General features: G+C 32.7%; 1 protein-coding gene across 1 annotated transcript in view; it reads right to left on the reverse strand.

The window, feature by feature from the left end:
- The window catches only part of LOC117686417 (uncharacterized), a 56781-nt gene extending 35913 nt beyond the window's left edge, over positions 1 to 20868 (reverse strand). The window contains exons 1-4 of the mRNA XM_066082352.1: positions 20709 to 20868; positions 20331 to 20429; positions 9409 to 9744; positions 3893 to 4074 (exon numbers count right to left, since the gene is read on the reverse strand). Coding sequence (XP_065938424.1) covers positions 3893 to 4074; positions 9409 to 9744; positions 20331 to 20429; positions 20709 to 20787 — 696 coding nt within the window. The 5' untranslated portion in view covers positions 20788 to 20868. The remainder of the gene's footprint in view (positions 1 to 3892; positions 4075 to 9408; positions 9745 to 20330; positions 20430 to 20708) is intronic.
- Between the last annotated feature and the right edge of the window lie 6308 nt (positions 20869 to 27176).

A 27176-nucleotide genomic window follows, 5' to 3' on the forward strand; every position in this document is an offset into this window, starting at 1 on the left:
GAAATCCGAAGTATAAATATATATTTAATAACATTACTGGATACTTTATAATGTACCGTATGTTTTTGTAATTTTGTTTGATAAGAACAATAAAAACTAGATGCTGTCATTAGACAGTAATACCCGCACCAAGTGTTTGCCCCTAAATAACACTGTTATACCGGTATATTTACATTTTCCAGTGTCTTTGCCTGTGATAACACTACGTATCGATTTTGTACTATATAACCCATAATACAAATGACGCCAAATTGAGGCGCCAGCGGGGTTTGCTTATTTATATCTAAATATTTAGTCGTACGATGGTTTAAAGTTATATAAATATAAGTAATAAGGAATCATTCTTATAGAAGAAATCTCTTTGTGAGGTCATTGACTCAATCTCCTGACAACTGTTGGGGCGTGATCAAATCTATCATAAAGCCCTTCGGGCTTTATTGGATTTGATCACGCCCCGACCAAAATTATCACCTCATAATACTCAAAGAATGATTCCTTGTATAATTCAAAATGAAGGTCACATGCACGTTCCGGTAATGCGTTTAAAAATTATAATTTTCATAACTGAATGACGAGATCCCTTCCCATAATGATAATACACATGAGCAGCACTTCATGTGCAATTTGGGGTTGAACTGTTTGCATGTGAATGTTAGGTTAATCAATAATCTTAACATTTCATGTCATAGAAAGTATATGGTATACATTGTATATAATTATAATTACAAACAAAATTAAATTATGCCCACTCTCCGCGGGGAGTTGCCGGCTTTAAGAGTTGTTTCTGTGGGCCTATATGTACAAAATCGCTTGCATGGATTTAGAGAAGGGGTGGGAGTGAGGGGTTCAGACCCCCCCTCCCATGACAATTCATTTATATCAATAGTAAAAATACAAAAAAATACACCTCGGACTCCAGTGCCCTTGCAGACATGTACATGTAATTGCTCTAACCCATTGCGCTTCAATGTTAGGTAACATTATTTTGGGGAAAAATAGTATATTTATACTTTATTGTTTATTTCAATAGGAAGTATACATCACAATATGCAGGTGTCCTGCACCACCTTAAAGCTGTTATTTACCTAATAAAATAGTGCAAGGTTTTGAAGAATACGACATAAAAATACATGCATGATACAAATAACTGATCTTTGTCTGAAGTTACGTACACAACACAGGTCTACAGGTCTAGATAGCGGGTACTAGTTTTACCCAGCTCGTCGATTAGATGGGTTTCACGTAGTGTATGTGTTTTCCATACGCAGAAAAGGATTGGTTAACATGCATGAACATTTCTTCTGTGATGATTACAGGGATTCATATTTTGCTCTAATTGGATTATCATTATGATGTTGACCAATATATAAGCATAATTAATGTTCTATAGTGAGTATTATAGCAGCACAATATTATGAGACACTGGTATGTACATAAGCATTACTTTCACTTTCTAAATAAGTGATCTCCCTTTGCTAGCATACTATCATCTTTTAATATTTTTAAAGAAGCTTATCATCTTTACCTATAATGCATCAAATACAATGTAGGCCATGACCCTATGGGATTGTTCTGACCCCATAAAACAGGAAAATACAGAATATCTTCTTATGTCATTATGATGCATCAAATGATGTAAAGTACATGCCCCCAGGTGTTGTCTTGAACCCCCCTTCCCTCGCCCTCTTATGAAATGGGAAATGATGATACACTGTATATTTTGAAAACTTTAAAGATCCTCATCCCTAAACCATATAATATACTCTTGCTCTATGTGTCATTGCACACATAAATTGTAGATAGGAAACAGGAAAATACAAAATATCTTCCTATGTCATTATGATGCATCAAATGATGTAAAGTACCTGCCTCCAGGTGTTGTCTTTAACCCCCCTCCCCCTCCCTTTTATGAAATGGGAAATCATGATACACTGTATATTTTGAAAACTTTGGAGATCCTCATCCCTAAACCATATAATATACTCTTGCTCTATGTGTCATTGCACATATCAAATTGTAGATAGGTTAGGCCCCCTTGGAGACACCCTGACATTCTATAACTAGAAATAACAATGGATTTTATCTTATTCATGTGAAGTGTTTGATCCATGTGGATAATTCCTAGCCTAATGCTGACACTGCTTTATTTAGGAGACTTTACAATTGGGTTAAAATAACTCATTTCATAATAAAAAAGAATTTTCGAAAAATAATTAACAGATATGAATCAAAATGAAATTTTACTTTTATATCTAACGTAAACATGTGATAATTAATTTTTTATGCACATATCGGCTACTAAATTATATTTTCTTCGGCCGCTAAAAAAAATGTTTTCCTCACTCATAGAGGCCGATTTCGATGAAATTTTTAGAACCCCCCCCCCCCCCTCCCCGTAAGCAAAAGTTTTGTTTAGAAATTATAAATTTGACTACAAATTTTATTTCGATATGAATCAACTAGAAATGATCACACTTTTTAGTAGATACATTTGTTTTTGAATATCTGACAGAAATTCCGAAATATTTGGATGCAAAATGTAGGCGGGAAACGGGCGTTAGTGTTCACAGTTCTTACATATATGAGCGGAGTCCAGTATAGTATTGTTTATATCTCAGTCAGTTAAAGGAAATTTAATGTAGACATGACTTAAGGCAACTAGAGCAGATGTAACAGCGTAAACAATTTTGGACACACTTGCTTACTTATACTAGAATATCTGCACATACAGCTTCAAAACGTCCACTTGCATAGACCATGACTTGCAATAATGTTGGAAGGGCACATGATCTTTTGGTTGGGTGCTCTAAACGATCATGTTACATAAGTTAAAGATAACATTTCATGGCAAACGGAACTTCTCTAAGATTTCACAATCGTCCATATAATCTAATGGGTTGACTCTGTCCCTGAATACACACTCACGCCTTATAAGTTGCCTATTTCTTATCAAAACATAGACCGTAGCCATGTTTAAAAATTGACTTAAGAGGGGTATCTGGGTGTCTTAAGATTTGAACAATTTTAAGATAATCAAAAGTTAAGACACTTTTGTGAAACAGCTATGATAAAAATGTATGACAAAGTTTTGTCTTAAGAGAGATATTTGTCATAAGATAGCTTTGTGAAACGGGCCCCTGGTTTAACGGTTTTAAAATTTAAGGATCATAAAACAATTGCATATGTCAGTTGTCGAGTTACGAGAAGAAATCACACGATCATTAAAAAACAATTGTTGTTTTTTTTGCCGGGGGGGGGGGGCTGTTTTGGAATACACGCAATTATTCTCATCGTTGTAAAAACAAGAAACAACAGTGTAACAATTTCAAGAGACTTGGACACGATTGATTTGAGCTCAAAATTTGAATTTTATATTTCCATTTAAAATATCTTGAATGAGTCATATGGGTCTTCCAATGGTTTTCGAAAACTTTAAAGCCAAATATTGAGTTATAAGCAGAATACAGAGTTTGACATTCTTTATTTTTGAAACCCAAACTCGAGTGTTGCTTTAAAGGTATGAGTTTCGCATTAATGTTATTTTCTTATCTTGATAATATTGTCAATGAAGACATTGAATCACTCTACCTTGTCATTTTGTCATAGAAATGATGGTCTTGCTTACATGACAGTGAATTTCTCACCTCTGTATCTCTGTTGTAACTTTACTTCTTGCATTCAAATATTGATTAATCATTTACAATGCGCGTTTACTATATACATAAAATTTGGAATGAATAGTAGTTCTAAACTTAGTCGTGTCTAAGACCCTTGAACATTCATGTATAACCTTAAACAATGATAATATTGAGATTTTAATACAATAATGATATCTTATGTTAAATATGTTGCTGCATATATGTACTTATTAAGACAAGACGACAATATATACCTGAAATATGATAAAAGGAAATTCTTTGGGAAGCTGAATTGGTGACGAATAATTCCCATCTTCTCTACAGCAGAACTGGAGTAAAAGTGTCTGGTTTTGTCTCATTTCCCCCGGAATTTGACCCCCTATGTCCTGCTCAGTAAACTGGTATCCCTTAATTGTCAAGGTACCGTTGATGAAGTCTATAAATATTTGAAAAATTTAACGACCATTATTTAAGAAATGAACTCAATGTCTACCCAAGTCATACGAGTATAATCTGAGTTATAGCAGTTTACGCTTAATAATCCGCGAAGCGAATTATAAAAAAAAGCGTCTATTTCTCCAACCCAGATTATACGAGTATAATTTGGGTAGATATTGAGTTCATCCCTTTTAATTTAATTTTCTGTAATTTGCCGTCTAAATTGAGTGCGTTTTACTTTACAAATATTATTTATATGTTCAAAATTCAAACGTAACGTCAAGCGGGTCGATACGTTTTTGCCGTTGGTGCATTGTGAACTGCAAACTAAGGTATACAAACTTAACTCAATTTTTTTCATCCAATCATATGCCGCGTTACAACCAGATTAAATTATTGAATAGTATTTTTGTTTTGTTTTTCCCAATTGAATGTTCGTCTTTGAAAGATCCATTTGAAATTTAAAGTCATGTCCAAAGAAACGAAGATGCTAGGTCAGCGTCAATAATAAGACATAATGATAAGAATACCTACTGGAAAGGATATAATATTGTAATATCACACTCATGGTCATAAAATTTAAGACTGTTGTTAATTTTTGAATTCCTGTTTTCTTTTATCTGCAATTTTCATTCGCTTGAAATTCAATACTGAGACATATGGTCTTTTAATTCACAGTTAAGAAAGGCAATGTTTAGAAAACCAACATAGCAGAAGAATTCACATTATGTATCTAATAATTAAGCCTTGTTCAATATGGTATTCTCGTATAGAGAATTACAAAATATATTCAGAAAATTTGCTTTTTTAGTATACAACAGAGCTTTAAGCAAAATATGAACATTATCAAACTATAAAATTGCATAAAACTTGGCTATACACGTACACAAAATAAAGTTTCTTTAAAAAAACTTTTATGTGTGGCTTTAGCTCTTTGTATACGATATTAAGACCCAACGTGACATTATACCCTATAACTTCAAAATAGAAAACTATGAAGATTGATTAACAGTTGAACAATTTTCTGATTTAATTGATAAATTATGTTTCTACGTTTTAATTATACATCCACCTAATGACATTTATCATTTTTCAACTGGAATATGTTTAAAATATTCTATTAATTTTTTTCGTTCATACAAAAGTATATCAAAAGTTTTCGGCTATTAATAAACATTGTTTAACCGAGGCAGTTTTGATTGTTTTAGTTCAATTTTTTTAAAATAGAAAGGTTCTCTGCAAAAGATATAGAAGACGATATATAATTTTTCACAACCAAAAGTCGTCTGCCAAAAGTCAAGATCACAGTAAACTTAAACATCTGAATTGTACATTAGAAAAAAATACACGTTTTAAGAAAAAGCAAGTACAGTTGCAAAACAAAATTTCCGAAACGGATTTTGGTATCTTTAATTTAGCTTTATTGCGTTTTAACAACGTTAAACAAAAGGAGTGATAAAAAAAAGTTTTGAAAGTGGTCATTAAGTGAAAAAAGTATGCTTATAATGATTTTTATTTAAATTCAAATGGAGTTTAATCTTAGAAAAAAGATGAGATTGTTTAGCCTTTTACAAGGGTCAACGTCATATTCATGTAAGACTAAGCAAAATTTCTCTTTTCAGAGCATATATATGCTGTTAATTTAGCTCTATTTGCTTTATTTTTCACATAATCAAAGCATTTTTGTTCATGATGTGCAGTGATTTTAAACCAAGTCAAAGTGAATGTCATAACAGACCTCTTTATAATCAATGTTAGACCAAAGATTATTTCCGATTTGTTTGATTTTGCTCAGGTTGAACAAAAATGTCTGTAGGTAAGAAATAATAAGATAGAATCAGTTTTATGTCAGCTGGAATACTGTATGAGTCATGGGTCAAGGTCATAGCAAAATTTTTTAAAATGCTTTTCATCCTGTTGTCCATTATTTAAGCAGGGCCCTATGAGATGGTCACCATCTCAATCGCAGCAATGTTTAGGCGTCACGATGCTTAACTACGGCTAGAAAAAGATATTATTTGAATCATCGCAAAAATACTTTGACCTGGAGTATTTCTTAAAATCTATATTCATTTACATTAAATTGACACCGATGTTAAACATTATTTGATGCATTTTGTGATGTTCTTTGTAATCACGTGACGGGGAATCCTAATATTGCAAATGATCTGTATAAATCGCATCGGCGCAAGTGATTAATGACATTAAATCATACATATTTTTAAGAAAAATCCTTTGTTAAGTCATATACTTTGAAGTTCTTGCTTGAGAAAAAATAGATATTTCGTTTGTGGAAGATATTGTTGAAACATTCCACAAAATCATCAAAATAATGCACATTTTTACTAATCAAAAGCGATTTACAAAACATTGGGGTAAATCCGTAGGTTTCCCAAGCACGATTCACATTGGTACTTATATTCTCTACCAAATTTACGTAAAATATTCTAAAATTGTGTTGATCTTTCACCTGCGCCAAGCTGGTTTTACATTCATTATTTCTTCATTCAGATGTTTACACGTAGCAGGGAGAGTCTCCAAACCACTAGTTTATAAAAAGTCCTTTACTTAAAACTAAGCTTTAACTCTGCCGATTATTTGATACTGGTTTTTAATATGAATGAATAATGTACGTCTAGTATTAACGGAAGCATCTATGTAAAGGAAACATGTGGTTTTATAGTGGTATATATAATTCACTTTTAACGTTAAAATACATTCTCTGAGAACTATCGACAGGAATGCAGATCGTGACGTCAAAGTTAATCATGACGTCTTATCGTATGAAGTACAGACAAGTGAATTTCTACACATCGCTGTAAAATCCAGCCTTAACATGCCCGCGTTGCTGTTAAGTTGATAATAGATGCAATGTATTAATGTATCTATTCATCGTTCATCGCAATTGAATTATTAAAGACTTTTAACCTATTGGGAAATCTCAAATCGGTCACTCGGTTTATTCTAATTGACCAGTTATAGTTAAATGTTGGGGAATATCATGTATGATTGCTTTAGATCTACATACAGTCGTTTTACTGGTAACGAACCAGTATGCGGTTTCGTCGTGCATGCTACTATTAATATCGAAATTCTAAATGTTTTTATTTTTTGTTTAAATCACGTTTCTTTGTCCTTCTAAACTGTACTACATGTATCAAACTTCCGAAAATATAAAGGATGAATTACGGAGATAGTAATTTAAACACCGCATCCATTTTCCGAGTTTCGAATACGTTTTCCAGTATCGAATCATGCGCCCTCTATCACTTCTGACCGAATATTTTGGGACGGATTAATTTCAAAAATGCACTAGTGGTACATGTCAATAGACTTATTACTGAAGAAGGAAAAATAATTGTGGAAATATGTTATTTAAACAAATAATATGATCGTTATTTTTATCGTACCGTTTTCCCGTAAAATTGAAACTGGACTTGAACAGTTTTCATTTTGCGTTACTTTATGAAATTAAATTTTCATGAAAACACTTTATAATAATAATTAATGATAAGTAGTTGCCATTTGCCTTTGTTTTGTCCGTATATCTATCAATATATATAGCCAAAGAATACTTCTGTCGCAATGAACCGATACTAGGAAAACTACACGTGGTTCTATCTGAAGCCGTAATTTCATTTAGAGCTCAATTATTATTTGATATGATGCATAATCTCATTAAATGGATTACAATTACTAATATTTACATTCTACTGTGTTTTTCCATTAAATTCTGTGATCTTCAAATGCCTCTAAATGCAACAAGTAGTCAAAGGTCAAATTGACGAGTTTTATTATGACGTCACAAACGTTGAACGCTGCAAACTGCAACGTCACAAGCGAAAATCAAAGTTCACGCTTGTGGCTGTTACTGTGGCTCTTCCATTAATATTAACTTACCCTTAGAATAAGATAGGAATTTTAAGGTATGAATCACATTTGCAGACAAGGCAAGAAGTTAAAAAAATGTAAATATAAGCATTAAATCATGATTTTTTGAAGTATACACTCTCATAACTGCCGCGGTGTGTGCATACAAATTTTCATAACGCGCTAACGCGCGTTACTCAATTTGTATGCACACACCGCGGCAGTTATGAGAGTGTATACTTCAAAAAATCATGATTCAATGCTATAATAATCCACTAAAAATGGTTCAATAACAAACTTATTTTCATAGTAAGGTTTAATTGTTTTCACACATTCGTTTTTTTTCTGGCTTGCACTTCCGGCAGCTCATATCTTGGTCACCTTTTTAATTTGTAAATAATACGGTAAATAATCGTGCAAATGTCAAACAACTGAACTCCACACACCGAAAGAATATTTATTTCTGTATTATAATTAACTAGCTTGGAATTTTTAAAACCTTAACTTCGTTTTTCACCAATTATTGCTAGCGCTCTCGAGCGCTAGCAACTACGTTAGTCCTTTTCACTGGAATACGCATGCTCGACTCCATAGTAGGGGATTCTGGGAATACTGTACTACTGTAGATAAACTGTACCATTTGAATTTCGTTTTATCATCTTCACGTGAAGTTTTGTGTTTTATCGTTAATGTCAAAAAGTAACAGTAGCTTCCGTCTTATATAATGAAAAGTTATTTTCAATATTATAATAAATAACATGTAGCTAGCTTTATCTTAAATTCCTTCAAGCTCTGAAAACAACTTCGGATATGTTTTCCGAGCCTGTCGGAAAGGCCAGAGAAGATACGATTGCTACAGTACCGATGGTTTCTGAAAAATTTCACCTCAATTTTAAAAATTACAGTAGATACTTAATGATTAGGGCACAGCCAATGAGCTATGCCATTGCCGATGTGAAGCCCACTCTAGATTCACAATTTTAGATTGAGACCCCACTTCAGCACAATTCCAGTACACCACTGTGCCTTCCTATTGTTAATTAATCGATTCAGAAATTTAAACCAATGTTCTAGAAATCTGCTTCTGTGTTTTATGATTGCTAACAGCGCTAGCTCACCAATCTTTTTAAAAGATAAGCTTGTTTTTCTAAACATTATTCGATCCTGGCAAATATCCGTTACCGGTAAAATAACTGTATATGAAATGGGCTGTAAGATACCACTCGTTGTGATTAATTCAGATAGATAGAAAAGTACTCTGTACGTAATGGACTACAAAACTAATAAAACCATGTTGTTCAATGGCATCTTATTCACATCATAGTCCAAGACAGACACACAATATACATTTGCTTAGGAAAGTCTTTGTAACATTCTAAATGCTTTTGAATTGACAGATCTTATAAAATAGGAAACAAGTATATGCACTCTTTCTAAAAGAAATAAAGATGCGTATTTTTACCTAGAGGACAGGTGTTATTAAAACTGTATATGCAATATTGCCCTCTCGGCCATTCAGCTGATGTCCTATTGCTTTCTCTATTTTCAAAGTAGGTTGGCGTTTTCACACAGAAATTCATCTGCAGGGCGCGGTAATAGTAGGGCCCTAAAATGTTCGGCTCGATGACGTCGGTCTTTAGTTCTGGGTTCTTCATATTCCACTCCTGCTGTTTTGAGGACTCGGGGAGGGTTAGGTTGACGTAGGATGTTGACCAACCTTTAGCCTCGGTCTCAGGACAGCCGAACATTGACGTGGGTAGAGCATAGGTCCCATCGGGCCACAGACTTTTCTCGTAATCTGGGAAGACAAATCATACAAGGTTAGTTGTTATTGTTAATGATAAATTTGTAATTTCAAAACCCGAAAGTGATGGCCACATTTACCTTTCAAATTGACAGAAAACCATTGCTATGCTTACGATGTCGCCTTATTAAAACCTTAAAAACACTACGCAGCACTGTTAAGGCTTGCTATGAAAATATCAGCGGATTTAAACTTTCATAATCCATTATAACAAAATATTTATAAGTAATGCTACTTTGTATGACACTTAGTGTTGTCCCCTGAATTGATGGTCACGCGATATGTGTTGATAAATCTCCCGATTGAATGTCATAAACAAATTTCAATATTACATGAACCAGGGCATATCTTTATTTGAATTAAAATTTTAAATGATAATCAAATTCTACTATTCTGGTAAATTCTGAAAAGTGCTGCTGCTTTGTATAGAGTTCTTCTTTTATTAGAATAAATATCAGAGAAATGAGCTCCGGTTGGAATTTCAATGACCATCGCTTTATATTTTACGTATTTAATAATTTATTCTGTTGATTTCATTGAATCAGCAGCTTTTTTAAATGAATTTAATATTTCCTTAATTTATATCCAAAGGATCAAAATGATCTGTTAAGTGTATGCCCTTGTAAAAAGTGGATTTAGATAGGCTTCCCGATGTCAAACACATGGAACTTGTACATTTAACATTCTAAAAAAGAAATAATACACGCTTTAAAAAATAATTACATGCCGAATAAAAACAAGCATAATAGATAGTATTTAATGGTATAATAATTGATTTATGATTATGATCCGTTCATTTATAAACTGCATTTTCTCGTGCCTCTCTCTACACATAATATGCGTCAAAATTTACAATATGACGTCACATCGACAAGTGCACCGCGATCAGTCTGTTGTTTATATTTATCGTTGTTGGACTTATTTGACTACAAAGTTGCACGCATGAGTAATTTTTAATGTAGTTTAATGTTTTCGTACCCATAACAATTGGAAATTACTTTATTTATTAGCATTTTTGACGACTTGTTTTTTTGTGTGATGTCATAGTTAATTTTTCCCGTACTTTCTGGTCGGCGCGACCATAAAGTAAACCTTAACAATGCTGCGTAAAACTTAAAGTATTTTAAGTCCGAAATTTACAAATTCAGTATAATAATATGGAACTTTACCTTTGTAATAGACAGTTTTGTAAAATAAACTTTGTAATACTTCCATAAGTTTCAAGCGGTTTTCCTAACAGGTAATAGCGAGCGTAGCTCGCCGGCGCGCAGCGCCGGCGCGAAGCGAGCTCTACCGGCAAGGCGTGTGTGAATAGAAAATTCGGACTTGTTGCACATTCATTCAACGGATTTTTTTGGCGTCAGTAAATCGGACCAGTAATGCCTTGTTTTAATCGTCCCAGTAATTCCCTGTAAATATGGTTTCCCATTTCACACTCTCACGAGAACAAGATAAAAGACTATGTACATCATGCATTGAAAATAAAATAATTCCATTACATAAGACTAACAGAGTTGTCGTTCCTTCGAGTGCCGTCACAATGGATTTCTTGCACATTGATCCCACAGAATTTTTCGGAGTCAGTAAATTTCGACCCACAATGCAATTTATCAATGTCGGACGATCTCACTAGACTTGATTCCTTCTCGCGAGAATCAAAGTAAAACTTTTGAGAAACAGATAAATTGTGTAATTTCATGAATATCATGCTTTTTAAGTAAACAAAACAGTATATTTCACTTAGTTTTTTTTCCCGGGTTTTTCAAAGAGACAGATGACACTTGACCGACGTCAACTTTGACGTCACAATAAGGGGAAATTACTCTAAGTAGTTATTGTAAATCTGCTGGAATATAAATACCAAAATCTTCTCAAAATCTTGCAAAGCTAAAGAATGGAGACATCTTTTTTTTTTTAAATAGGAAACAGTTGTAACTTGCTCTCATTTGGATGAATGCTCACATTTATTTTATTCACTATATATTTACAGTAATTAATTTCCAGGAACGTTTTTTAAAAGGGGGCGCGGCAGCATCATTCAAAAAATATTTACAAGTAAAATGAAATTCTAATCCGGGTGAGGAATGGTGAGTGCGTAGTATGCATTTAGCTCTTTAGCTGCTCAATGGTATCTTTATTTTCACATTAATTACATCCTCCCGGGGGGGGGGGGGGGGTCCAAAACCGATTTTCTTATATGATCAGCAATTATTTTTTTTAATACGTAAATTATATATTTTTTTTAAACGGGGGGGGGGGGGCTCTATATGATAAGTCAATTTTTAATATGTAAGTTTAAGAAAAATGTCTGCTGCAAGAAAAGAGGAAATAAAATGCTATAAACATTGTGTTAAAATCGTTATTATTCAACAACATTGTAAAAACTGAGATAAATTCTATTTAAATAACTAAACAATCTTATAAATTATGAAAATTTACAAGAAAAAATAGGCATGTTTATATTTTATTTTGCATTCAAATTCATTTACGTTACGTTGATACTTTTATTTTTATTGATTTATCATAATTCATTATTTGATCAAATGCTGCGCTCGCCCCAACGGTCGCACCGTAAAACATATTATATACACAATAGCATTTCTTGTATTCAATCCGCAAAAATCAGATTTTCATTAAAAATCACTCATTCTTGCACGGGGAAACCGCCGAATATAGGAATATAGGCAGTATTTACCAAGAAAAACAGTGCTTATTAAAACTTGTTGTAGTTTTGATTAAACCGTGATAGAACTTCAATGTACTTTTTGCAAAAAAGCAACAAATGTTGCGTTCGATTTCTGTATGGTTTAAAATTACAACCTTACTAAAGAATGTACATGTTTCTAAGATTTGTACAGTTTTGGTAACATTCATTTTAAAAGTTCCCTAAATTGCACCGTATTTTTTTAAAGATCACCTTGATATCAAATGATTTTGGGTTTATTTATCCTTAACAAAATTTGAAAGGTAACATCTATTTTGTTTGTTATACTACGAATCTATAATTGTCAATGCTATGATTGTGCAACTATACCAGATATCTGCTACATGTAATTTCCGACGTGCCTCTATTTGACTAACTTGTTAATCAGTTTGATAACCTTGACTAATGAGATGAGCTATTAAGACCCTGTATAGTTGGTTCAGACAATCAATGTATAATAATGTGCACATTAATCTCTTCTCATAATTATAGAACTCGTGATTAGTTCTGATGATATTTGCACGTTCAAAAAGATTAATTTTCCCTAATAGTGTAGCAAATTCGTTTTCGCAATTCTTCATTTAAGAAATGTATTTACACATAAATATCCATTAATAAAAACAAATAAGGAAAAGTTAAGTAATTGAAAATACATCTCATGCCATAATACTATAGTCGGCTCCAAGTAATTGCATCCAAAAACAAACAAACGTCGTAAGGATATTTAAAATTGGAAATTTTTACCTCTTTTTCCCATTTAAATTACTTGGGACACCCCGCAAACGTAAATGTAATGTAATGAAAAATTTGCAATGTAAAATCCCCGTCAACTTCCCTAGCCAAGAGTATCTAATCCGCAATGCTTCTCTCGAACCCTTGGCATATCGTAGTATCAAAAGTTGGGATTTATTTTCGTCACGTGATTTCCTTGCCTATTTATAAATCACCCAAACGATGAAAGATGCCGAACTTAAGGTAATGGTCCATACCCCACTAGATAAATAAAATGCGTACAGAATTTTTTCATATTTTTCAAACGTGTATCTGAGGATATGTTCTTATCAAATTTTACCCTGTTGGCTGGTCCATCGGTCTTATAAAAGCTAGGGCCGTTGCTAAAAATAGAACCGATTGCGGAAATGGCGCTTTTCTCATACACAAAGAATAAAAGCCTAAGCCTGAAATTTGACTTTTACAAAATCTTTTTTTGACTTATATCCTATGTAAAATAAAGGAATTATTATTTCAAAACAAAAAATTTTATGTTACACTTGCTTATTTATCAAAAAATAGATAAATCTGCATACAAATTAGATAAAATGAATAAATTTTCAAAGAGAATATAAGCTCTTATGATTTTATTTACGTACAGAATTCTCTAAAATTTTGATATTATTTACATCTTAACGCCATTAATCAATTGGAAATAAAATTACCCAAGGGACCGGCCTTTGCAGGATCACAATTGGCATATTTTTGGTAAAATCATTAAAATATATATTTTGAAAAAAGATTCGTAAAAATAAAACTGTGCATAGGTTAATTATTTCATAACTCTAAACAAATATGTTTTCATTATTGTTAAATAGAAAATATGATTTAAACAAACTGTAGATTAAACTGTATCATTTAAATCGCAAAAGATGGTTTCTTTGGATATCGGTTAGTATTATGGATCGAGATCGGTATTTAGAAAATGCGGATACATGCGTGGATAATGCTAACTACCTGATATATACCTTCAAGACAAAACCTCTATTCAAACTTTTTTTTACTGGTTTTAAAGACTGTTCTTATAATGAAATAACTTCTCTTCAGGGCATGGTTTTTAATTCTAAAAACATTTTTATTTTATAGGATAAAGATGATATAGGTCAAATTATTTCCCCTTGTGTTTTTATCTCCCTTATGCACTGAAATATAGATCTCGGTCAGGATTTCATTTTGGATGTTTATGGACTTTCAGGGATTAATGTTAAAAGAATTTGATTAAATTCAATCTTATAATGGATTGATGTTTATGCAGGACAAGAGTAAGCGGTCTATATTTTCAAAACGAGTACGCAATCGACACAACCCAGTCATGTTATTTCGCTGATTAATACCCCGGTGGGCCTAATTGATTGCAGTTGCCAGGATTTTATATATATTTGTTTTGAATCAATTTCTATGTCAGCTTGATTTCTTTGTTTTGAAATACGCCTTTTAACGTTAGGTCTCAATTAGATCGGGCACGGATAAGACGTAATAACGCGTGAATTACTTCAGACGTTGTTTTGTGACGTATGGATAATTACCTTAAAACGTCACGACTGGTGCTGTAACGACAGACTATTGACAAGTTGAAAGAACGTTTTAATACCAAGTGTATTATATATATATATATATATATATATATATATATATATATATATATATATACACACACACACACACACGTGCGTTCCTCTGTTGATACACAGTCAGGTGTGTCTATTTTTGCACCATTGCATGGTACATTATCATGAAGGCTGAAATAGAAAGACTAAAAAAATAAGTGTCTTGAGATGTGCGTAAATAAACAGTACCGAAATATTGTTGAAAAAAATCAGATATGTTTTGTATTTCTTATTTTGATTGGTCGAATGATTTGAGTAAACCCCAATCAAAATCAAGGGGAAAATTCCCGACTTTTGATAGCACGATATGCCAAGGATTCGTTAGGAGCGGTGCAGATCAGAAACCCTTAAAGCTGCTTGGTCCGATTTAATATCAAATTTTATGCACGCTTTTAAACGATGGTTATGCTAAGTATATGTATAATAATAGACATTGCAGTAGTTTTCCCACTAAATTAAGCAAAATTTCAATGAAGAAAAATACGTACAAAATTTGCTAACAAACAAACGACATAAAAGGGTACCGCGTTATTTCGCCTCATGTTAAATGTCACCCCTGACGAGACGGGTATGGTTGTGTTACGACTTAAACATCGCATTAAGTAATAAAGGTCGAAATGATCAGACAAACTACAAATAAACATGTGTACGTTTTGTTTGCTAATATTTCTGAAGTTTGCTTTCTTTACAATCGAATCATAGCATGCGGGTGAATAACCCCAATCATTCGGGGGACGAAACCAAACGGTTTCCTTTTCCAAACATTCCCGTGATGCACTTTGGTTTGTTTTTTGTCGTTTGCCCAAAAAGAAATTATTATCCCCTCGCGCAACTTGTTGCGAAGGGGATATAGCATCGCTACCGTGCGTGCGTGCGTGCGTGCGTGCGTGTGCGTGTGCGTGTGTGTGTGTGTGTGCACTCCATTTCAATATTCTAGTAAATTAATAAAAAAAAACCTTCCAATAGAATTTCCTCAACCTTTGCACAAATATGCCTCATTGTAAAAGATTAAAACAAATGCAATGTCATCTTAATTGGTCAAATTTTTATGCAAAATCTTAGATAAAATTACACCATTGTAAAGAGGGGGGGGGGGGGCATACATTATGACAAAATTTGTTCAAAACTAAAAATATTTATCATAGATTGCACACTTCTGTAAAATAACAAATAAAAAATGCATGTGCCTTTCCAAACCATTAATACTATTACAAATTATTATTTCATTAAATCAATGTCATAATCAATTTTGTATACGAGTTATCAATCGAAATTTCTGAGTAAGAGTTATCAATCTTCCGCTTCACTTCTTTGAAACCAAAGTGAAAGTAAGCAGTTCAAATCAACAATTTGATATTTTATGGATTTAGATCTAGTACAGGTAGTTTTTGCAGTAATGGAGGGTTAGTAGAATGTGGTCTTCTCATGAACATAACTATATATTGCTAAATAATGCATCCCTACACACCATAACTCATGTCGCGAGGGGATGCTCCGCTTAGCGATGCCCTTGTTTTTATTTACTTTGAATATTTCTAACTTTGAAACGAGACTGATTCTGCTCGTGTAAATAGAAAGTCCATAACTTTCTAAGATAAATGGTTTGTATGGAAAAAAAATTGATACCGTAATAACAAAAAAATCGGAACAAGCAGCTTTAACAAGCGAAGATGAATCCTTGTAGACTTTCTATTCTTGGTTTTGAATTGAAACCTACAGCTGTAGAGGGGGCGTTTGAAAACAGGTAATCTGGACGTTTTTCATTCTAGTTGACAAATATATATAGTTTGGACGCAAGGTACTTAAGATTACTGTATAAAGATATTACGAAACAAAAAGTAGTGGAAGCATAACTTGGGAAACAGTATAATATTTACATCAATCGAGTATGATTCCCTCTTGCTTACGGAAAGCAGCTCTATAGAAACAGCCAGACTGAAATCTACTTCCACCCGTTTATCAAATGGTCGAAACATACAAAGACTTAATTAAGAATAACCATGGATTGCACGAAATAATCATGATGATGTCAGACGCTAATTTCCATAGGAGACGATTTGGCTATATCTTTTAGCTAACGTTTTGATGTACATTAACAGTAAGTTTTTTTTCATTTTACTTACTTTTACAGTAAGATTAACAATTTGTTAAAAGACAGGTGCAAATATGAGCAATAAAATGATTTCTTTGATGATTCATGCGGGTTAAAAAAGTAGCGATCATTCCAAAAAAAGGGTAGCGATCATTCAAAAAAAAAAACAAACTTAAGACAATTACATAACCCGCTATTATGTATTTTTTCTGCAATGTCGCAACATCCCGTGTACAGGGTTATTTTTGCCCGATGTAATTTTCGCCTTTCTACAGCAATTAGTTTCGCCCAATCTTGAATTCGCCCAGACTCAGATGTGTTTAAGAGATATTATGACGCAATTCAGTTCGCTTGATCCTAAATTCGCCCGCTGACAACGATGGCGAAAGGGGGAACATTAAACGGGGCAATTATTTTCCTGTATGGTTCAATTTCGAGAAAAAATAATGATCATTAGCAAACAAAGTCAAAATAAAACCAATTTAATTATTTGCCAAATAAGACAACATTTTTAATGCATACGATCAACCTAAATGTGAGGGTCAGTCAAGGAGTTAAAAGGGAGATACACGGCTAACTTTTCTTTGCTCTGTAAACAATGCTCGTGCCATGTTTTTAATTCGTTTACATTGGTTCAAAATACCAGTTTTTGTATAGTTCAGCATATGTTAACCTTTAATATTTATTGTGGATTTAAATAAAGCACAGAATGATTCTTGCTAGAGTAATCCAATATCATTTGTTAAACATTTCATTAATAGTTTACACGGTACATTAATTCCAGTGGTGGTCATTTCTATTGCAAAGGTCATGGTTAGTAAATTGAATTATACAATCTGATATATTTACATTTGCAAATATTCTTCCTTACATGAACCAAGAGAATAACAAGAACGTTAAATTCTATGGGAACTTTTTTTATGACGTCAAAATGATCATAGCACGCGCTCATCGCTTGTCGATTGAATTATTGTAAACATAAAAACTCGACAATATCAACATTTCTGAACAGTTTACCTTTTTGAAATGTCCATATAAGTAATAAAAAGCAATGTGAAAAAGTTCACCGGGATATGAACTTGATTGTACATTAAAGTCATTAATGATTGCAGAAGCATCACTGAGGACATATGCATGTGTAAGCTATCGAGCCTAAGTTACTTATGTCAATCAAAAATTTATCATTCAAAGTTTCAAAAGCAACTTGTAATACAAACAAACAAACCTATCTTGTCCTTTGCGTCATTACAATTGGCGACACATATTATTTACTACAAACTGAAGATACGTTGATGAACCAAAATTTTTTCAAAAGAAATTTTGGAAATATCCAGTATGAACGTGAATGCACCAAATGAGAAGTCCAAAGTCTACTGATCACGAGCTCCTTCAATACGCTCTTAGAACCATTTTAACAATAGCTTAGACTTTGGGTAGTTGTGTCAAACAGCAATGTGACGTAGGCTTGTCTATTTCATTGCTAGCCACCCAGCCACGGCTCTTTGAAATCAACAGTTTGTTTGGCTTTTGAGCCAAGACTGCGCAATCGCAATCGGTGTATATTTTGCACCGCGTCATTTGAAACTCTTTTGACACAAGGAATAGATAGGTACGCTTTCCTGAAAATCAAAGGTCTTGTTGAAATGTTTCTTTCTTTAATTTTACAAAGCATAGCTTCCATTCTTACAGAGCTTTGGGACTGGTTAGACTTCTACTCCCCTCCCCCATTGTTACCTTTTCCTGACCCATGTCGTATTGAATGACAATTTTCTTTTTCATGCAATTACTTTTACCAGCAAATCGATTAATATTCCAACATGTTTGTACTGATATTATTGTCTTGTGGTCAACCTCTATACATCAGTTTAGACAAATCGATTTCAATGCCTGTTGATGGTGATTTCAGACAGTTGTCTACTTAAGGTAATGACTATCCCTAATTCTAAATTCTAATTTCCGCGCAGCCATAATCCCACCTGAGATCGATCAGAGATGCCCAGCTAACTTTAAATTGATTTCTGTTTATCTTTATTGACACATTATCTTTCATTTTATTAAATTTTTATATACATGCTACTGAAATGTCATAATTATAAGTTATAAGTATTATAGACTACTCAAAGGTCGTTTGATAATTGAGTTCCATACATCTGCAAATATCATGTCAATCCTACAATTTTACCTTCCGTTCTTCCTTAGTCTAACTGATATGACTATTAAGTGCTTGATTTCATGAACAGATGTTATATTTACAACATAGACATTAGACAAGGGAAAGTGTTGAGCATATCCTCAAGACCTTTTCAAGGAAATCAAGAAAAATGGGCTATCCCCTTTAGTTAGGGGCCAAGACACTCGTGAACTCTCTTACACGCACATAACTTAAAACCGATATAAACATTGTACTGTAACAAAATATATGGTGTTTTAATATTTCTTATTTTTTAAAATTAAACATGAAATAAGGTTATCATGCATATTTTTGTTTCAATGTCGTTTTTCATTAAACGTATTTTCAAGTTTTTGTGTGTTGCTAGAAATGTTAAAATTAATTTAAATCTCCTTTTAATATTGAAAATATGCTTTGATTTAATCTTTTTTTTATTATATTATTAAAAGTAAATTCATTAATCATAGATGATATTGCACCATAAATGAATAAGTTGCCAGGTACAATACGAAGTTTTAAGATAAACATCGAAAAGAATAACTAATGTGGTTTTTTAAATAATCAGAAGAACTCCTTTATATATGATGAATAAATTCTAGTTTTGAATTTTGTCTTTTTATTGTAAACAACTATCTGTCATTAATGAGAAGGAACTCGATCTTGTGGCTTGGTACCTGCAAGTACGACCAGCTAATGACCACGCTTGGCTCTTGAGTGGTGTCCGCATCCCTTTATCTAATCTTTATATATTTGCTCAATAATAAGATCTGAATATTTTTCATTCTGGAAGATGTTATTGCAATATGTTTTAGAAATTGAAACAACTCTTAGGTCAAGTCTAATTTACCTTTTAATGAAGTTATGAAGTAGTTTGTATTGTTTGTTAAATTTTGTCCAAAAATCAAAAGCACGGAATGGCAAAAAAAGTATTCTTAGTTATCAATTACATAGTGCAACAATGTACTCAACATTTAAATTTACATCGTAAATACATGTATTTAAGTGTGGTGCATTATCTTAATATCTGTGATCGAATCTGTAGGAACCGTACCCCGCGTGCAGTTTGCTCTAATTGCTTTGTCGCATTACTTATTCAAAACAACACCCCCTTGTATACACGCTAACACATGTTTAAGAACTAAATATACTTGCATAATATATAACTTAAACCACAGTACTATAACGGTTAATACTATATTTAAGTGATAAGACAGGCGAGTGTCACGAGGTACTTACTGTTCTGACAGAAGAACCCATAGTACTTTGGTTGACAATCACACTGACAGGTTGTCTGGTCAAGTCGTCCCCCGTTCTGGCATTCCACAAACGGACACACTGAAATGAATTTGTAATAATGAAATAAAATTATTTCATACACATGTTAAGACATAATTTCGAAAGGTTTAAAAGTTCATGTTACAAAGGATGAATAGTCATTGACAGAAATCGTAACATAATTAGTTTGTTTTTTCCTGCAAGATTGTGTTATCACTTTGTGTTTTTTGAGTTTTTAAAATTTCATTTTAATACATTTCAGAATGAAATGTTACTTCCATTCAAAGTTAAGACGTGCATTTTTTTGTTATTAAAAAAAGATAAAAGAAAAAAGTTTACCAGGTTGCTCCTTTTCTGATACGATGTAACTATCTCCGATATGAAAGAGTTCCAAAATGAAAAGGACTGGTAACCACATACTCCCGGTGAGTCTGGCGGTAAAGTCTAAACTTGCGAGCGAGCGGTATATAAACGGCTCGTCCCGCACAGTCTATAGATTTTTCAAGTTACTGGTTACTGTTCCATTACATATTAAAATTGATTAGAGGAGTTATATAGTGCCTTTTCCCCTAGCCATTTTTGCCTTGGGGAAATGGTAATATAGCAGCACCCCCCCCCCCCCCCCCCCCGAAATGGCCTTATAGCATACAGTGCTGCTATCGTGAAAGTTGACAAAACTATCCTATCCTATCCTATATCCTGTATCCTGCATCCTATCCTGCAAATAAATCCTATCCTATCCTATCCCATACCTTCAAAATATAGGAATGCTAGTTAAATGAACGAAATTTAAGAGTTAAATGATTTTATCAATTAAATCAGTACTCAAAATTAATAATCAAATCTTAAAACCGAATATTCTTCGAGCGGGATAACTTACTTACCTGTGCTGCGGTAAAATTAAATGGGAACGGGACGTTTCGCCCCTATTGACGTTTCGCCCTGAGACGTTTCGCTCCTAAAGACCTTTCGCGCTGAGACGTTTCGCACCTATATTATTTATTATATATATTGCGATGTTTTCAGGCAAATATTATATATATATATATATATATATATATATATATATATATATATATATATATATATATATATATATATATATATATATATATATATATATACTTGACTTTATTGAAAACATATCTACAAATGATCATGTTTAATGTGGTACATTCACTGATAAGTTTAATAATGTAAAAAGCGATTATCCTATCCACGTTCAAATATAATTATGTTTGTTTAGCAATCATTATTAAGTGTCTGAATCGGTTTTCTAATTAAGATATTATAACTAATTTGGAGGCTCTCCATGTCAAGCTAAAGAGGAGAAATTAATTATGAGACGGGTGTTAATTATGAGAACTAGCGGCTACATATGCGAAGATCCCTTCTCCATTTTCATCATCATCAATTCAGTGTTGAAGTTAAAAGATTCATCTGAGAATGTCTGGTAAGTAATATAAATTTGTTATAAGTTATTGTTAAAGCAATATGAGCTGTATTTTTTTTATAATTTAATTTTGCTGCAAAAACCTGCTAGTTTGATAAGTCTGTGTTTATTCATTATTTATTTTTCAGGTTGGCATCGCAGGATGAACGTGAAGGCCCATGGACTCTCTCTTCCTTTATATCACCTGATCCCCCTGCTGCTGAGGGAAGCAGAGTTGGTGAAGACAAGGATCGCCGCATGTGACCTGGAGAGGAACGTGAGGCAGATAGTGACCACCACCCAGAAGAAGATTGAAGATGCGGCAGCCAGGTACATGGAGGACATCATCACCGCGTCCCATTTCGTGAAGGTCTGCGGATCTATCTACGCTGGTGTGTTCGACGTTTGAGGTGTGATGTGATGTACTGTGATGTACTGTGATTCTGTGAAACATTGTGTTTGTGTTGAGATAACTTACTTATTCATGTTTGTATACGATATTGATTATGTATGTGTTATGTATTCATGTTTGCAGTTTGCAGTTGAAAACAATGAAAATAAAAAGGAATATTTATTTTGCCTAGTTTTGTTGTTTTATCAAGGTGTTATCTCTAAATCATTGTGAAGGAAATATTATTTCATTTATACAAAATATTATAATTTGAGTAAATATAATGAGAAATATTAATATGAAATATATCGTAATTCATCATATAAAAATTTATAACTATTTATATAATCCGATGTTAATATATATACATGTATATATATATATATATATATATATATATATATATATATATATATATATATATATATATATATATATATATATATATATATATATATATATATATATAGAATAATTTGATTAGCCAAAGGTGTTAAGGTCAAGATCTAGTAAATGATTCCAGACAGTCTTTTTGGTGCTAGAACTATTATGACGTCATAATTGATTTGATGAATTTTTTTCCCGTATTTTACGGCTTTTAAAGAATTGTGTGTAAAATAAAACAATATTTTGACATTCTATATTTAATAACGGGATTAGTCATTCCGGTACCTATATTCTATATGACATCATTTTAAAGAGGAGGTCAAGAGCTTGTATTGTATAATGCCGTTTTTGGAGAGACGGTAGGCATTCTAGATATATTTCATTGGTCAAAAATGGACAAAACTCCGAGATTTGTTACTTTTATCCTTCATATTGCATAGAAAAAGAATGTTTAAAACATGATTTTTCATTGTTTTTTCCAAACATTTAAGCCCCGGTACACCCTATCAAATAAAGAAATAAATATGAAGCATCATTAAAAGAATTTATATCCTGAATTTCATAAACCTGTAGGTACCTTACATTTACTAGATCTTGACCTTAACTTATTTGGAGGCTCTCAATGGTAGGTTAATATCAATTTACTGTTACCACATAATTAAAAGCCGCAAAACATCTAAATCAAGCAATCATAATTATGTGTCTCATCAAATTTCTAATTACCCTAAGGTGTTATAACTCATTATTTGGAGGCTCTCCATGCTGATATCAATTTACTGTTACCACATAATTAATAGGCGCGAACTATCTCGGGGCGAAACGTCTCAGCGCGAAAGGTCTTTAGGGGCGAACCGTCCCGCACTCAAATTAAATCGTACGCGGGATGGAAACAATAACGTAAACAAACAGGTAAGCGATTCGATTTTTGATTTTATTATATTTATGCATAAAAAAAGATAAATAACTTCGATGCACTAATTGTGGAACTGTTTAGTTACATATTTTTATCAAATTATTTTCTTATCACATATAACTGAGCGTAATTATCATTATTCGAGCGATTCGTTCGGCGATAAATGTAAACACGATCTGGAAATAAATAATTCCTTTAGGAAGTTTATATCGTTTATAGTTAAACCACTCGGAGTTATTTGTAAAGTATAAATTCTTAAGTCTTTATAGCTAGCTAACATTTATAATTAATTCGATATGTTCAGGTTAATATCGGACAGAAATATGCGTCCCTGTTATTGGGCATCGAAGAAATTATGTGAAACGTGAAGCAATGTCTGTTTCTTGTATATATGTTTATCTTTTAAAATGCCGAATTGGCCGTTTATAAATTCAAGCTTTTATTACTTTGCAGACTTTAAATAAAGTAAATACAGAAATCTATTTCTGACGTTGTCATATGTTGCATCGAATTCTCGCAGTAACTCCGTACTTGCGTACAAACTGACAAAGATGTAGCGGCGACATTTTAGCGCGCATCAATGTTATGCACCGCGTTCTTGATATAATAATTATTCTTAAATGGTTTAACTTGTAAAACGTATTAAATTGACATTGAAAATACATTGTTAAGCCAATTTTCGTTTCGCAAAATAACTCTGAAATTTATACTCGAATCTGATTGGCTACAGGATGCAGGATAGGATAGGATAGGATAGGATAGAACTTTACTTTTATATTTCTATCATGTATCCTGCATCCTATCCTATCCTATCCTTGTCAACTTTCAGGATAGCAGCACTGTAGCAGCCCCCCCCCCCCCCGAATACTGCCTACATAGTGGTATTTATCCCTTTTTAAAGCGAGATTACCATCACGAAAAACCTACTATTTACTTGATTTTCCCCATTCTACATTCCAGTCATGTTTATGGCAGACTATTCCCGGCGCTTTTTTGTAATTTTTGAGATGCTATTGGTTACTCATTGTAAGGGGTAATGCAGGTAAATGCATTTTTTCATGCATAATATAATTATGGTTGTTTACTCCTGATATGAACAAAGGCACTGGCATTCATCACATTTCTCTATTATCACCTTTTATTTAACCTTTTAATTCACCTTTTTAGGAACACCTTTGCTCCTTTTATTTGGATTTTGGAATACCTTGTATTTTTTTCAATTGATCGATGCATATTTGCAGTTCAGACTACGACGTTATAGCATGAACATTTATATATACGAAGGTTTTGAATTGGGAAACCTAGGATAAAGTTAGATAAATGTTTGTTTTTTCACATAAAAATATAAACGAGTTATCTATAAAAAGAAAATGATAAAACGACAATACATGGTAATATATGCATCAAATTCAATCCAACACTCGAACAATATTAGCCCTCTGGTCTTCGGGAAAATATTGGAGTTTGGGGTTGATATGGGATGTGACACAGATTTTGTATTATTCTCTGCATTACGCTCCTCAAAGGAAAATATCTGACCAATTTTGGTTTTTTAAGAGGAAGTAAGCTTAAGTGGATATTTATTATCCCCTTCGTCCTAAAAGGCTATATATTTTAAGTTAATACCATTAGAATCGACGATATTAATAACGCTCATGAATCATCAAAGAAAGCATCTTAATGTTTTAAGATCGTCGGTTCTAACGGTATTAGCTTAAAATTTATAGCCTTTCTTAGGTCGCTGTAGGTTTCGAACAATCGATAAACGGGGCGTGTAGATTTTTGTTCTGTCAGTTACAATCGCTAAAGGTTTTGACCAATCGAAACACACTGAAAGTTATAATCTGGGATATTAATGGTGGCTTTTAAAGAAATTTTTGGAAAGAAATATAAAGTATATGAGACTTTAACTACTTAAAGCTGACATGAATTCATAAATACGCATTATTTCCCTTTTTGTTTCCCTTATATCTCCGACTACCGCCATATTAGTTGTCGATTTCTATTGTTCTGCTCATCGCTACACACCCCCTATATAAGCTGAGAGCACTATTCATGCTTCACCGCATTCAGGTATTTCATGCACCCGAACACGTTGCCTTGGACGAAAAGACGTGTAGAAACGCGTTTTGAAGAAAAAATAAATTGACAACCACTGCACTGGCAAGATATATCCAATACACGATGAAACAAGACATACTGAAATCCAGGCGCAGATACTTTTAAAATTCTTCGATAATTGTGGACCGTTTTCCTGTGTATGTTATAACATCGCACATGCGCAAACATCACACTGTGGCAGATCGAGCAATGTAGTAGTAAATTGCATGAAGAATTTAATGGTACTAATTGTTTTCACAAAATTTGCGAATAAATAAGGTAAATTAGTCGAAAACTAGCGCACGTTTTTCTGCGCAATAGATATACAATTTTTTTCAATGGGTGGCCCTGTAGCTCTCCGGTCTGTCAATATTTTTTTTCCCGGAGAGCTACAGTTCTGCAGCTAACTCAAACCTATACCTCAGAAATTTAGAAGATGCACTACAAAGTATAGATTAGAATCTCATTAATTAGCAATTGAGTGTGGTAGATAAAAAAAAACATTTCCAGAAATGAAAGAAAATGTACTTTTTGTATTCACAACGACATTGAATATGTTTCACTTTGTCTTAATATGCCCACTTAACATTTCATTTAGATTAAGATACATTAAGAATTATTATTTTAAAAAACCATCTGTGTTCAAAATTGTCCAGTTATTTAGTTCAAACAATACCAAAGTGTTGTGTAACGTTGAGAAATATCTTTAATATGCAACTGTGTTCAGAAATTCATTTCTCTAGCTAAAGTTTTACACCTTTTTTTCCTCTTCCAACCGTTAAATCATATTGTTGGTATCAGATGTATTTATTGAGTCTCACAATATTTTGATGTAATTTTATATAAAAGTATGTTGTTCTTCATAGCGGGAATGCAAACTCTGCAGACACCCTGAAGCCTACTGGCTTTGCATTTTGCGTGCCCCGCAAATGTTTATACTTCGTATTTGTGTAAAATACTAATGAGCTTGTGTACAATACTAATGAAGTATTGGATCAATGTTGAAATAAATAAATTAGTAAAAAATAGAATAATAATACAAAAAATAAATTAATTTTATTGTTGACAATATCTGCGGACACATTTTTCTCTTCAAAAAAACTGTGACAAAATGTGCCATTTTTCATCATTTTTGACTATATCTAACAAATATGGCAAAAAATGTTAAAATCATTATTCTTTTTAGAAAACAGGATAAAGGGGTAAAACTTGGTACTTTATGTAATTAAGTGTTCAAGATGGTGTATGTGCATTTTCAAGAAATTCAAACTTTTGAAATTAGGGCAAATATTAAAAAACACAGTACTTTCATCTTTATGATAATGCTTTTCAATTCATCTGTGCATATTGCTAGTATACCATATTCTGAAGGAGTGTGTGGCGTCTAAAATTTTAATTTGAATAGTTCTTAAATTTCTTTAATATCAAATTATGCATATATGAATAAATGATTTTTAATCTAATGAGTTTATGACAATTTATTGTAAAATATGATTATATAAAATTATTGTGTGAAGGAATTTCGCTTGGTTTTTGTTGTTGTTTTTTTGGTTTTTTTTTTTTTTGATATTAAAAATCTATAAT

This window comes from Magallana gigas, chromosome 4, assembly GCF_963853765.1.
Source record: "Magallana gigas chromosome 4, xbMagGiga1.1, whole genome shotgun sequence".
Classification (NCBI taxonomy): Eukaryota; Metazoa; Mollusca; class Bivalvia; order Ostreida; family Ostreidae; genus Magallana; species Magallana gigas.